The sequence below is a fragment of the Camelus ferus genome, chromosome 16 (assembly GCF_009834535.1).
Source record: "Camelus ferus isolate YT-003-E chromosome 16, BCGSAC_Cfer_1.0, whole genome shotgun sequence".
Classification (NCBI taxonomy): Eukaryota; Metazoa; Chordata; class Mammalia; order Artiodactyla; family Camelidae; genus Camelus; species Camelus ferus.
Genome location: NC_045711.1, coordinates 34,707,439 through 34,720,009, shown reverse-complemented (window position 1 = coordinate 34,720,009; position 12,571 = coordinate 34,707,439). Strand labels below are relative to the sequence as shown.

Genomic DNA, 12,571 nt, shown 5'->3' with positions numbered 1-12,571 from the left:
AGTTAGGCAAGAAGCAAGCACAGTACAGAAGTAGGAACACAGAGTGTTAAGAGAAGTTAGCTGTGATTCCAATTGTTCAAAAGCAAATAAAAAAAAGTGAGACACCTGAAAATATTAGAACATCTCATAACCTTTTTATCTTCAAAGCAGTAAAATCTATTGACTTACATCCATACTAATCTAGATTGCTGATGTTAATTTGAGTCACTATAATTAAACATGTTAATTCATGATGCAAGTGCTGGTAATACTGAGAAGTTTCTCACTTAATTTAATAAATTCAGCTTGATAATAAGTATAAGCATTATATAATGGTATCATATATATTTTTATTTAGAACTAATTATTTATAAATAATTGAGTAGGAAATTGGCTGTTGAAGGCAAAAAGGAATTACTAGCCTAATTCTATTCAATGGAACAAATATTTAGTGAATATTTATAATGTCCCAGGCACTGTGCACCATGCAGGGGATGCTCAATTAACAATGGATTTTTGACTACTGAGTAAGACCAAAATATTCATTAAAAAATGTAAGATATAAAACACCATGAAGCAAATACCATGTACCTACCACCTAGTTTAAGGGAAAAAATGACCATTCTTTAAATCAACTGTTTACTGAAGAAAGTATACATTCAAAAAAGTACATACATTGTAAGTGCTTGGCTCAATGAATTTCTACAAAGTGAACACACCCAGGGTAACCAACACCCAGTTCAAGAAAGTGAACATTACCAGCATCCCATGCTGCCCCCTCCTAGTCACTAGCCCTTCACCCCCAACCACAGATAACCACCATCTTGTTTTCTACCACCAGAGACAGAAATCAGTCAGATTAGTTTAGCATGTTGAAAACTACATAAATGTAATTATATAGCACATATTACTTTGTGTCAGACTTCTACCCTTCGATATTATGATTGTGAGACTCATCCATGCTGTTGCATGTAGCAACAGTTCATTCATTTTCCTTGCTTTTTGGAGTATATAATTATATGAATATACCACCATTATTTATCCATGAGTTGTTTCCAGCTTTTAATTATGAATACTGTTGCTAATAACATGTTTGTACATGTCCTTTGAATAATACACGTATGCATTTCTATTGGATAGCTACACCCCTACACATCCACCTCCTCCAGCAGAATTGCTGGGTCATGGGCATATGCGCATATGTTCAGCTTCAGGAAATTTTGCCTATGGCATACAATGTGGTGTTTTGATACAAATACACCTTGTGTAATGATTACCACAATCAAGCTAGTTAACATATCCATCACCTCACATAATTACCATCTTGGGTGTGTGTGTGTTGAGAACACTTAGGATCTACAGTCTTAGAAAATTCTAGGAATACAATATTTTTTAACTAATTATAGTTACCATGCTATCTAGCATTTCAAACAGTTTTTATGGAAATGTGAGTCAGGGTACCTAATTTACTCTACTGCAAGAGATAACTATGCTGTCTTATAAAAGTCTGAAAATTGGAATGGGGGAAGGCATTAAAGGAATGAAAAGATAATAACCCTGAAATCTGGAAATAACAAGGTTGAGTACACGTTTGGAAGGAAATCTGGGAGAAAAAAAATCTTCAACAATTTGTAAGAAACTAAATTGGAGATCTCAAAAACCTGTCAATAGCTCTCAATTTTAGCATACATCAGAAATCACCTGAAAACATGTTAAGCAACTGCAGGGGGCAGACCTCCTGAGTTTCCAATCTAATAAGCTGGGTGGGGCTGGAGACTCCATGCTTCTAGCAAGCTCTGAGGTGATGCCAATTAGCTGGTCTACAGACCGCACTTTGAGAATCATTGTACTTAGAGAAATAAACTTCATAAAAACAGAAATAATGACAGGTTAATTTCCTTCTACCACAGGAGAGAAAAAATGTGGAAAAAAGGCTGCAATAATGCTTCTGCTCCATTTCATCATTTAACTTGATAAATATAATTAAGTGTATTTTGATGCTTGATAATTGGTAGATTGATTTGAAGCCTATATAAACAAAAAGTTATCAGACTCAGCATCTGCAGGTCGGAAAAAAGGACTGCATCAGAGGCCAGCAGCTGTTTAAAGTTAGATCTATGCTATATTATTAATGGCTTTGATAACAGAATAAAACAACAGTAGAGTATTCAATAGCTTGGCAGAGAACATAACATTAAAATTCCAACTACATTGTCAAAAACGATAATTTATTAAGGTATTGAGAAATAAATGGTCATTCATCCATTCAACAATCATGTACTAAGTACTACTTTCATGCCAGGCTCTGTTCGAAACAGTAGAATCTAAGTCTGCTAGCTTATCTCACAAAATTTGGTCAGTATAATTCTCTAGGAGAAGAGCAACTACGATAACTAAATTGTTTTAATCTCCCCATACAGATTTTTTTTGGAAGACCCAGCATTAGTGATAATTTCTATTTTTGTTGCTCATCAAACCAAGTAAGAAAATGTTGGTTCATATGCACATAATACTAAAAACACTTTACAACTTTTAAAAATCCAGTGAAATTCTAAAATTCTCTTTATTAGTGGTTTTCTAAAAAAAAATAAGTGAATGTTGGATTTCAAAAAATGACAACTTATTTCTTACTTTAATAATTTACTCCATTACCAAAGATCTATATAGCTAGTACAAAATATATCAGAATTTTAGCACCTCTTTCCAAATTTAGCAAAGGACTAAAACATCCTGCATTACTCATAAACAGCTGGTGCTAACTCATTTGATTTCAAATCAATAGAGCACAAAGTTGCAATAAATTATTAGCACTTTTTGGCTTAATGTCAAAAAAAAAAGTAAAAGAAAAAAATCAGCTTCCTAGAATAGATCCGCTAAATTTTATTGAAATGATCATTGTGTATGCCCTTGTAAAATAAGAAAACAATGTAGGTCAAAATCAATGGCAATAAAGATTAAATTTAAAGACAAGAAATGTTTTTAAAGGAGGAGGGATTGAATTGCACCTTAAATTCATCTGGAAAAGGGCCAAAAATGCAAAACGAAGACAATTAAGAAGGGGGCTAACCCTACCAGATAGCAAGAATAACTCTGAAGTTAAAGGTAATAAAAACAGCAGTACTGGTACACATATAGACAAACAGTAATGAAACAGAATAGACTCCAGACTTAGAGTGGATATAAAACAGAGATACATTACAAATCAGTGGAAAAAAGGATGGACTCAGTAAATATCAGGACAATTGATTTTATACATATGGAAAAGATAAAATTAGCTTCCTAATTCACACCAAACACAAAAATAAATTCCAGATGAATTAAACACCAAAGTGTGAAAAGCAAGCCACTAAACCTTTTAAAGGAAAACCTGACTTTTAAAAGAAAGATATCTTTTAAAACATACAAGCACACTAATCATACAGGTTAAAAAATGAGTAATTATAACTACAATAAAACTTAAATCTAAAACTCTGCAGACAGGAAAAGATCACCATTGAACAGCTCAACAGAAAAAATGGACAAAGGATAAATAAAGGTAATTTACAGAAGAGGAAATTCCAATGACCAATATGAAAAATGCTTGATCTCACTAAGTAATCAGGAAAAAATGCAAATTTAAACAGTAAAATTATTTTACACCTATCATATTGTAAAAATTAAAATGTCTTCAGCATTAAGTGCTGGAGAGGACATGAAGGTACTCATATTCTGACGTTAAGAGTGCAAAATTGGTATAACTAGGTAAAGATAAAGGTAACTGATCACTCAGAAATTCCATGCAGCAATTCTACATAGGGTATATGTCCATGTCTCTAGACACATAATCTAAAGAAACTCTTACATATTATGTAAGGAGACATATACAAGAATGCACACACCAGGAAAATTAAATTGAAAACCACTTAAGTTGTCCTCTGATAAGAAAACAGGAAAATGTGGTATATTTACAAAAAAGAATACCACACAGTAAGCAGAGTTAACTGGCTCTATATAATGCCAACATGACTACATTTCAATCACCATTTTAAATGAAAAAATGCAGGATGCAGAAAGAAATATACAGTAATGACACTATTATATGCATTTTAAAGACACACAAAATAATATACTAGTTATGGGCACAAGCATACATAGATGTGAATAGAAAAGATTTACACCAACTTTAGGACAGTGGTTATTTCTGGGAAAGGTTAGTGGAATCAAGAAGAGATACAAAGGGGATTCAACTGGATCTGTAATGCTTTGTTTCTAAAAATTAAAGATATAAAGCAAATGTAACAATATGTAAACAATTTTATAATCTGGATGGTGAGCACAAGGATATATGTATATGTTATATTATTTGCTATACTTTTCAGTATGCTTAAAACTTCTTAAGGTATATATGAATTGTACTTGTTTAAAATGCATAGAGCTAGAAAGTTATAGTCACACAGGCATTTCTAGTTTTCATCACAAAAAAAAAAAAAAAGAAGTTAGAAATTATGAGTTTAAATCACCAAAAAAATGAAGGCAGTGTAAGGTAGGTCTCAGAGCCCATTCAAGGGTATTAATACTGAAGTACGATAAAGGATCTATTAAGAGATTTTTACCTAAAACACCATACCCAGAGTATGGGCCCTTAAGAACATTTTAACAAGTGACAGGTGTATTGTCAATGCAGGTGTTTCCAAGGGTTCACTGTTCCACCAGTTCAAGAATTCTCAACAGTAAGATACTTTCACCTTACATCTTTGCACCTTGACTTAAATACTTGAAAAAAGAATATATCCATCTTAAACATAAATTCCTCTGGGTTTCAGAAAGAAGAAGCTATTTGATAGTGCTAGAAATAGTTCAGTTTTTCTTTCTAAAATGTATTGCATTTGAAGATGTTTTATAAAATCTCCACTAAAGTGATATATAAAAACAGTAACTACTGCATATAAGATTGCAGAAAGTTGATACTCTTTGGACAGCAAAACTCTGATTTAGGAAATGGGACTATGAAACATTTTATATTATTTGTTTTGACTTATGGTACTGCCCATGAGCTGTCCCTGATTTATGACTTGTGTTCCAAAATTTCATCTGAAAGCCAGTTATTTGGTAAAAATGTCATTCACTCATAAAATGTTATAAATGGCTAGACTTCTGGACTAGGCCACAAAAGATTCTTCACTATGCTGGTATGAAATATACTAGTCTGCCCTACTCGAAATGTTGGATTAGGTAAATTTTACCTCTAACATCTTTATAAACCCCTTTCAATTTCTAAGCAAGTCCTTATTTAACGTCATCTTACTCCTATTTCTTAAAACAAATGACTTCAACTAGGTATAAGAACTTATGAAGAGAGTCCATTGGTTTTATTTGTATTAATGTATGTATATTTTCAGAAAGGAACAGCTAAGTCTCCAATAAGTAAGATTTCTGGAAATTTTAAAAGACAGTACAAAAAAGTTCAGGCAATGTGGAAAGCCTTTCTTCTTCTCTCTCTCTCTCCTTTTTTTTTTTTCCAGGAGTGGGTTGACCACATGAGGGGCCTGGAAAGCAACACCAGAGTAGCTTTACTAAGGAGCCTCTTCCTTCCTAGAGTCAGCTCTCCTAAGCTATTAAGACTACATTTCAGATTCTTTCCTGCGCTTCTGATTCCATGATTCCAGAGCAGCTGAAGCATGAAAGTTCTGAAAGATGGTATGAAGGCCTAGGGCAGTGGCAGCCATCTGTATATGGAGGTCATTTATAAGTAAGAGTCTATGTTCAATGTAAGTAATAAGAATTATAACTTCAGAACCTACTTATTACCAGCAAAAAATTTTAAACAGCTGAGAAAATCTATTACCTAATTGAATCTTTTGAAAGGACAAAAGGAACCAGATCAAGTTTAAATTAACTGATCATGTTATAAAATGTAGCCAATCTGTCATTCCAAATTTTTCTCATATACAATAATGTATAAAGCAATGACAAAAATTATTTTTTAGGTTCTTTACTTTTAGGATTAGAGGCTTTAAAGTATTTTAGGGATTAATCAGGTTCTGATGACCTAGATGCTATATACTGAATAACATCACACATTTCATTCAATTTCCCAGATAAACTAAATACGAGGCTTTCTTTTTTGGCCAAGAAAAGCAAAGGACAAAATATGCAGGTAACTAATGTTATCAACAGCAACAGTGATACAATAAATCTTCAATTACAGAGTGAACATAAACACCATTTACAAGATGATGTCAGAATGCCAAAATTAACTAACCAAGATAGCTTTTCTCCCACAAAAAGGGAATACAGAACTCATTTTAAGAGTATTAAAACAAGGCTAACTCCGTTAAACATGGACAGGTAGTTGTTACACAATTATAGCTATAGGAAGAAAAGATAAGACAATCAGAGATGGGCCGAGTGTTCAAATATTCCAAAAGGTAGAAGGTAGTTTTTGAAAATTAAACTTTTGACAGCAGGCTCTAAAAAGGTAAATCTCCTTTTTCATAGCCTTGCAACTAAGTTGTTGCACTGACCTGAGTTCAAATTCTGACCCTGCTTCTTGCTGGCTGTGAGTGAATCTGGCACAAATCCTGACAAGTTACTGACCCCCTCTCGCTGAGTAAAACAAAGTTAACCTACCTTGCAGGGTGGTTTCGTCAAGACTAAGTGAGATACACTTGTAATTAAGCAATGGTAGGTGCCAACAGCATATTGGTGTGTGCCAGCCCAGAGAAGGGCCTCCAGCAGTATGCTCAAGGGCTATTTCTGACCCAATCTTATTCTACCTTTTATCAGTGACTAGAATGGAGATACAGAAGTCATGATTATTAATCCTACAAATCAAACAAAACTGGAAGAGAGGGCTACTATGTTGCATAGTATGAAAGAATCAAGAAAACCTTCAACAAGTACCCTGCCCAGACCTAAAAAAAAAAAAAAAAAAAAAGAATTGTAAATGGGATAAATGTAAAGTCTTACACTTAGATTCAATAAAATTGCACAATACCAAGAATGTGGGCAGGGGGGACTGAATTTAAAAGAACATGAGAGTTGTAATTGACTATAAGCTCAGTATGGGCCGAGAGTACGATTTATCACAGAAAAAAAAAATACAAGTTTAGCCTGTGTTAATAACGGTAGTGTCCAGCTTAAGAGAATAATTTTCAAATATATTCTTCACTGATCTCTCTGTTAGACTCTTGAGCACATTTTAGAAAAAACACTGACAGAACAGAACATTTCCAAAAGAAGGTAACCTAAATGATGAAGGGTTTGGAATACAGGATATTTGAGGAACTGGGGATGTTTAACTTTCAGTAGAGAAAATCTGAGGGTATGTACCTGTTTTCAAAGAGCTAAAGACTATCATATGGAAAGAGATATGCAGCTCTAAACAGCAAAAATAGTATCGATGTATAAAAGTCATGTGGAACTCCATATAAAAAAGACCTTTTTAACATGGCACTAAAATGGGCTAGCTCTATGGCAATGCACCCTCTATCACCAGAGTATTAAAACAGAGGTTAGATTCATTTTCAACAAAAATGTATTGAGCACCTAGGTCCCAGACAGGTGTAACACACATATGATGATAGTGAGTAAAAACCTAACATGGTCTCTGCTTCCATGGAAGGTAAAGTCTAATAACCAAACTAATAAATTTTAAATGACAGATAGATAACTCTCTAAGGAAAGGAATACCTTTCTTCAAGAACGTATTAACAAAGGATCCTGACTCAGTGCGGGATCAGAACAGGCCTCCCTTGAGTAGCTGAGTGATCTATGAGTAGGTGGTAAATGGCTGGGGGCAGAACATCACAAAAGAAACAGCACATGCAAAGACCTTGTGGTAAGAGGTTCAAGGAACTGAAAGACTTATATAACCTGAGTATAGAGAGTAAGGGGGTGAGTGAGATGCAGGAGGGGAACCAAAAAGGGCGTTAAAGGCCCAGTTAAGGATTTGGTTTTCTTCCAAAAGTAAGGAGATGCTACTGAGGGAGGGGTTTAAGTAGCAAAGGGCATGGGTTGGAACAATCAACCTGGTGAATGCCACAAGGAGACCACTTGGGAGCTTCCCTCCAGGGAGGCCAGGAGGATAGTAGTTTGGGAAAAGGAGGTGGAAATTAAGATGTAGAGAGGTGGACAGATTGGAGAGATTTTTAGGATGGTAAAATGACAGAACCCATGTGACTAGTCCAGTGGGTGATCTGGATATAGTTTAAAGCAGCAAAGCCCAAGCCAGATTCTTCAGCCCTAATAATACCCTCTTTTGGAGGAAAGGGGGAGACAGAACTCAGTGATGAATTTTACCTGGGGGCAGAGGATATGGTGAGAGAGAAGTATAAAGGATGACCCACTCCTAATCCCCCAAGGTTTCCAGCCTATATAAATGAGTGACTGCAGTGCCATTCACTGAACTAGGAAACAAAGTAAAAGAACTAGTTAGGTGGGCTAAGACTATGGGTTTAAATTTGAACAAGTCGAGTCTGAGGTGCCTTGGTTTTAAATAGTTTGACATATTGATCTGGAACTTCTAAATAGGTCTGGATTGGCAGTAAAATATTGAGAATCATTGGCATATAGATAGTAGTTGAGGTTCAGCTTAGAAGAGATTGCCTGGGGAGAAAATAAACAGTGAGAAGAGAGCCTTGAGGAATATCTGCATTGAATAACACAGTAGAGGAGGGTGAGTCTGCAAAAGAAAGGTCTGGCTAAAAACAGGAGCAAGCCTTCAGAGAAGCCATGGGAAGAGCATTTTCCACGAAGGAGGCAATGGTCCACAATGTCAAATGCTGTTGAGACATCCAGTAAGAAAAGGAATGAGAAATGTCAATTAAGTTTAGGGACACATTTCAGTGGGATAATAAGGCTAGAAATCAGACTGCAGTGGGTTGAGGGGTGAGTAGGTGGTAAAAAAAAAATGGGAGACAAATAAATGTAAACAACTCTATCAAGATTTCTGGCTGTAAAGTGGGAAGAGAAACGGTGACAGCTGTGGGAGTGGAGAGAGGGTTTGTTTAAGATGGGAAAAGCCTGAGTTTGTTGTTTAGAGGGAGCAGGTGAATACACCAGAGTGGGGTACTTTAGAAGGTGGGAAAAGACAGAATCTGAAGCTCAGGTGGAGAGTAGCTGTAGATAAAAGGGGAGGCTATGGGGAAAAGAAGAGGAAAAGGACGAGTTAAATGACCTTTAAGGTCTCTTCTCATTCTGGAATCTCATGACTTAAAATTTCCTTTACAGAGGATATTTGCGTTTATACATAATCTATGCAAACTTATTCAAATATTCCAGTAGAAATAAATCAGTCAAGCACATCCTTATCCCCTAATGACGCAGTTAATGTCCCAGGTTTCTGACCTGTGTAATCTCTGAGCAGGATCCATCCTCAGAGAGGTTTTTGCTCAACACACACTGCAGTATAGCACAGAACCAGCCCTATCGCCCCGCGCCAAACCCATACTACACCGCGATCTGAGGCTAAAGGAGGAAGTAAAATTTAAAACCCTGAAACTACAACATATCCTGCTGCATTCTAAACGACTGTCATTCGTAAGTGCAAAACGCGACACCCCAAATCCAGCCCCACTGCAAGCTTAAGGCATTTCTGCCTGATCCGGCAGTGACACGTTTCCCCCCACCCCACCCCGAATGACCGGGGTTTAACACTAAAAGTCATTTGCACCCCCTCCTCCTTTCCCAAGACTTTTCCTTGTGAAGAACCAGAAATGGGTTCCTAATAGTCCTTGCCACAGCCCTCCCCTCCATGCAGCAGTTATTCCAGATACCCCGCTGTTATTCCAGAGGCTGCACCTAATGAGCCTTCGCAAAGGGGTGCAGAGAAACCCCCCAAGACCTCAGACGGGGCTGGGACGGCGACGATCCTGCGGCTACCTTGAGAGCAAGGGGGACAAGCCTCAAAGGATTGAGAGGGAGAATTAAGGGAGACACAGGAGACCCGGGTACCGAGGGGGTCACCTCCCCTCGAGCTTCCAAGGGGATGGAGTTTCTGAGGAGGACTAATCCCCTGCCACCGTTGCCCCTGCCCACCATCTCTGCCCTGCCGCCCGATCCAACGCTCCATTTGCTCAGACTCACTCCCCTCCCCTGGGGCTGTCTGAACCTCCAGGTGCGCGCGAGCCCGGCCCCCCAGCCTCGAGCCGCAGCTCCGGGGCCGGCACTCACCCGGCCCGCCATCTTCGCGGACACGTCCAGCTCAGCCGCTGCAGCCTGGCGCTCGGCAGAGCCCGCCCCCGCTGCGCGCGCGCCCGCCGCCCGCCCTCGCGCAGGCGCGCAGCCGCCTTGACGCCGCGCGCGTGCCCGGTCGCGTCCCCGGCACCCCCGCCGCCCAGGGCGCGCGCGGGCTCGACGGCCGTCAGGGGCGGGCGGGGCGGTGGCGCCATTTTGAATGCGAGCTGCGGGGATGGAGGCGGGGGTGGCGGAGGATCTGACTGTCCTTCTGGAGAGTACGTGTTAGCTGGTGACTTTCCGCAGGGCTCCTTTTGCGAACCTCATCAGAGTTGGCCTTTTGCGTCCGACTTCGTAGTGAGGACCTTCATGCTTTTAATCTCTGAGCCCCTCCTTATCTCTTTGCCAGCTGCTGTCTGCCTTTTATAGATTTTAGCTTTTTACTTGAAGACCCACTTAAATGTGAAAATGTATAAGCACCCAGCGCGGGTACAGCCCTTCCCCCAGAGAAGATCAGTAATGAATGCTGGTTCTGAATTCAAGTTCTGCATGAATTCAGGCCTTTCTCTTAGGGTAGACTTGTTCTCCGAGCTCCTGGAAATGATCCACCTTGGCGTTTATATTTAGCTTATGTGTAGCCTGAAAAACTCAGGTTAAGATTTTCTTCAAATGTGTTAATGAACTGTGATTTATTTTTGTGTTTTTATTTTTATGTATTATTTTATTAAATATATTTATTTACCATGGTGATTTGTATCTCTTAACAACCTTTGTCATTTCCCAGTGTTCGTTTTAGACAGCATATATTCAGTGGAATTTGAATAAAATATGCCCTAAATTCAGCCTTTTTTAAAACCTTGATGTTTCCTTTCTACCATACCATTTCCTTACTAAGATCTCAGGATAGGTAGTAATAACAGCATGCTGCAAGAGAGATTCTCCCAAATAGATTCTCTGATGCTTTTATTCCCCCAGTTATCTTATATTTCTCTTCATATTTACACAATAGGAAATGATAGGCTATGTTGCCTTTCATTTTTTACAGTTAGTTAGAAAAAACAGTTCTTCTCCAACAAGAGGAAAGGAAAAAGAATTAGAGCTTGGACATGCTTCGAGATTTGAAATGGAGAACTAATTTTAAAAAAAAAATGACCTGAGGGGTCAGGGACAGAAGGGAAAAATCATGTGAGTTTCATAAACTCTCACAGCGTACCTGAGAACCAGAGTGCTCTGTTGAACAAATCAGGTGTTAACTAAATCATGGATCAGAGAGTTTATCAGGAAAGACAGGGAACTAGCTGAAGCTGAACTTTGATTTATTAACTTGGAAAAGCAATGAAAACAATTAGAATAGATTAGGAAGTCAGAAGGCATAGATTCTCATCATTTTCCTTGCTCTGCTACTCACTGGTCATGTCCCTTCACCTCTCTGCTCCCCAGTTTCCTTTTCTGGAAAGAGAGCTATAGTTAGATGAGCTTAACAGGTTGTCTTACATTTTTTATTTGATACTTTGGATGTATAAATCAAAGACATTTTGCCCCCAAAATTACCAGATACAGAAGATGACATTGGCTCTCAGTGCAATGATCTGACATTATTTTCAAGGCAAGAGAATAAGCAAATGTATCTGTCTTTACCACTGCTTTGTTGTCTTGTTTTTATAGGTAAACTGGATTGCAAGTGAGAATGTCTTCAATCCCTCCAACAAGGTGGAATGTTTATCATCTAGGAAAAATAGGCTTGCTGGATGCTGGAGAGGTTCCACTGTGTCTGCTTACAAGTCTGTCTACTCATGATAAGGGAATCTTTGGACCCCCTCGCAAATGGCATAAATTCAGTAGAATCATGTGCGCAGCCCTGTGCAGGGTCTACCAGAGAAATCATAAGCAGACCTGAGCTCCTGCCCTTGAGGTGCTTTGCATCCAGCTGGAGAGGGAAGGATTCTGAGACATTGCCCCAGGTTGTCACACGTCTGTGCATCCCATCTGTGCCTTGCTCTAATATTGAAGGTCATCTTGGAAACAGAGTAGAACTGAGTCTGCATCATTTTCTGAACAATCTTGCAGTTATAGTTGATAGACAACAAATATTTTTGCTGCCCTAGATTCATTCCCCTTTTTTCTGGTCACAGCTCCCCGGTTCATGCAGCCTTGAAAGCATTGTCAGACAAGGTACCCTGCCTTTCCCTGGCCCAGGAAGGAGTACAGAATCCAGGTTCAATCAATCAAATGCTCTCTCTCCCAAGAAACTACAATCTTTTTTAAATTTTATTTTTAAGTTTATTTTTATTTTTCGAGGGAGAGGATAGGTAATTAGGTTTATTTATTTATTCTGTGGAGGTACTGAGGATTGAACCCAGGACCTTGTGCATGCTAAGCACACACTCTAGCACTGAGCTATACCCTCCCCGAAGAAACTACAGTCTTGACCATCCTG

At 38.3% G+C, this 12,571-nt stretch overlaps 1 protein-coding gene across 1 annotated transcript in view; it reads right to left on the bottom strand.

Annotated features, from left to right (window-relative positions):
* Positions 1–10,260, bottom strand: part of NSF (N-ethylmaleimide sensitive factor, vesicle fusing ATPase) — a 132,586-nt gene extending 122,326 nt beyond the window's left edge. Inside the window, exon 1 of the mRNA XM_032457184.1 lies at positions 10,132–10,260. Within this exon, the coding sequence (XP_032313075.1) occupies positions 10,132–10,143 (12 nt within the window). The 5' untranslated portion in view covers positions 10,144–10,260. The remainder of the gene's footprint in view (positions 1–10,131) is intronic.
* Between the last annotated feature and the right edge of the window lie 2,311 nt (positions 10,261–12,571).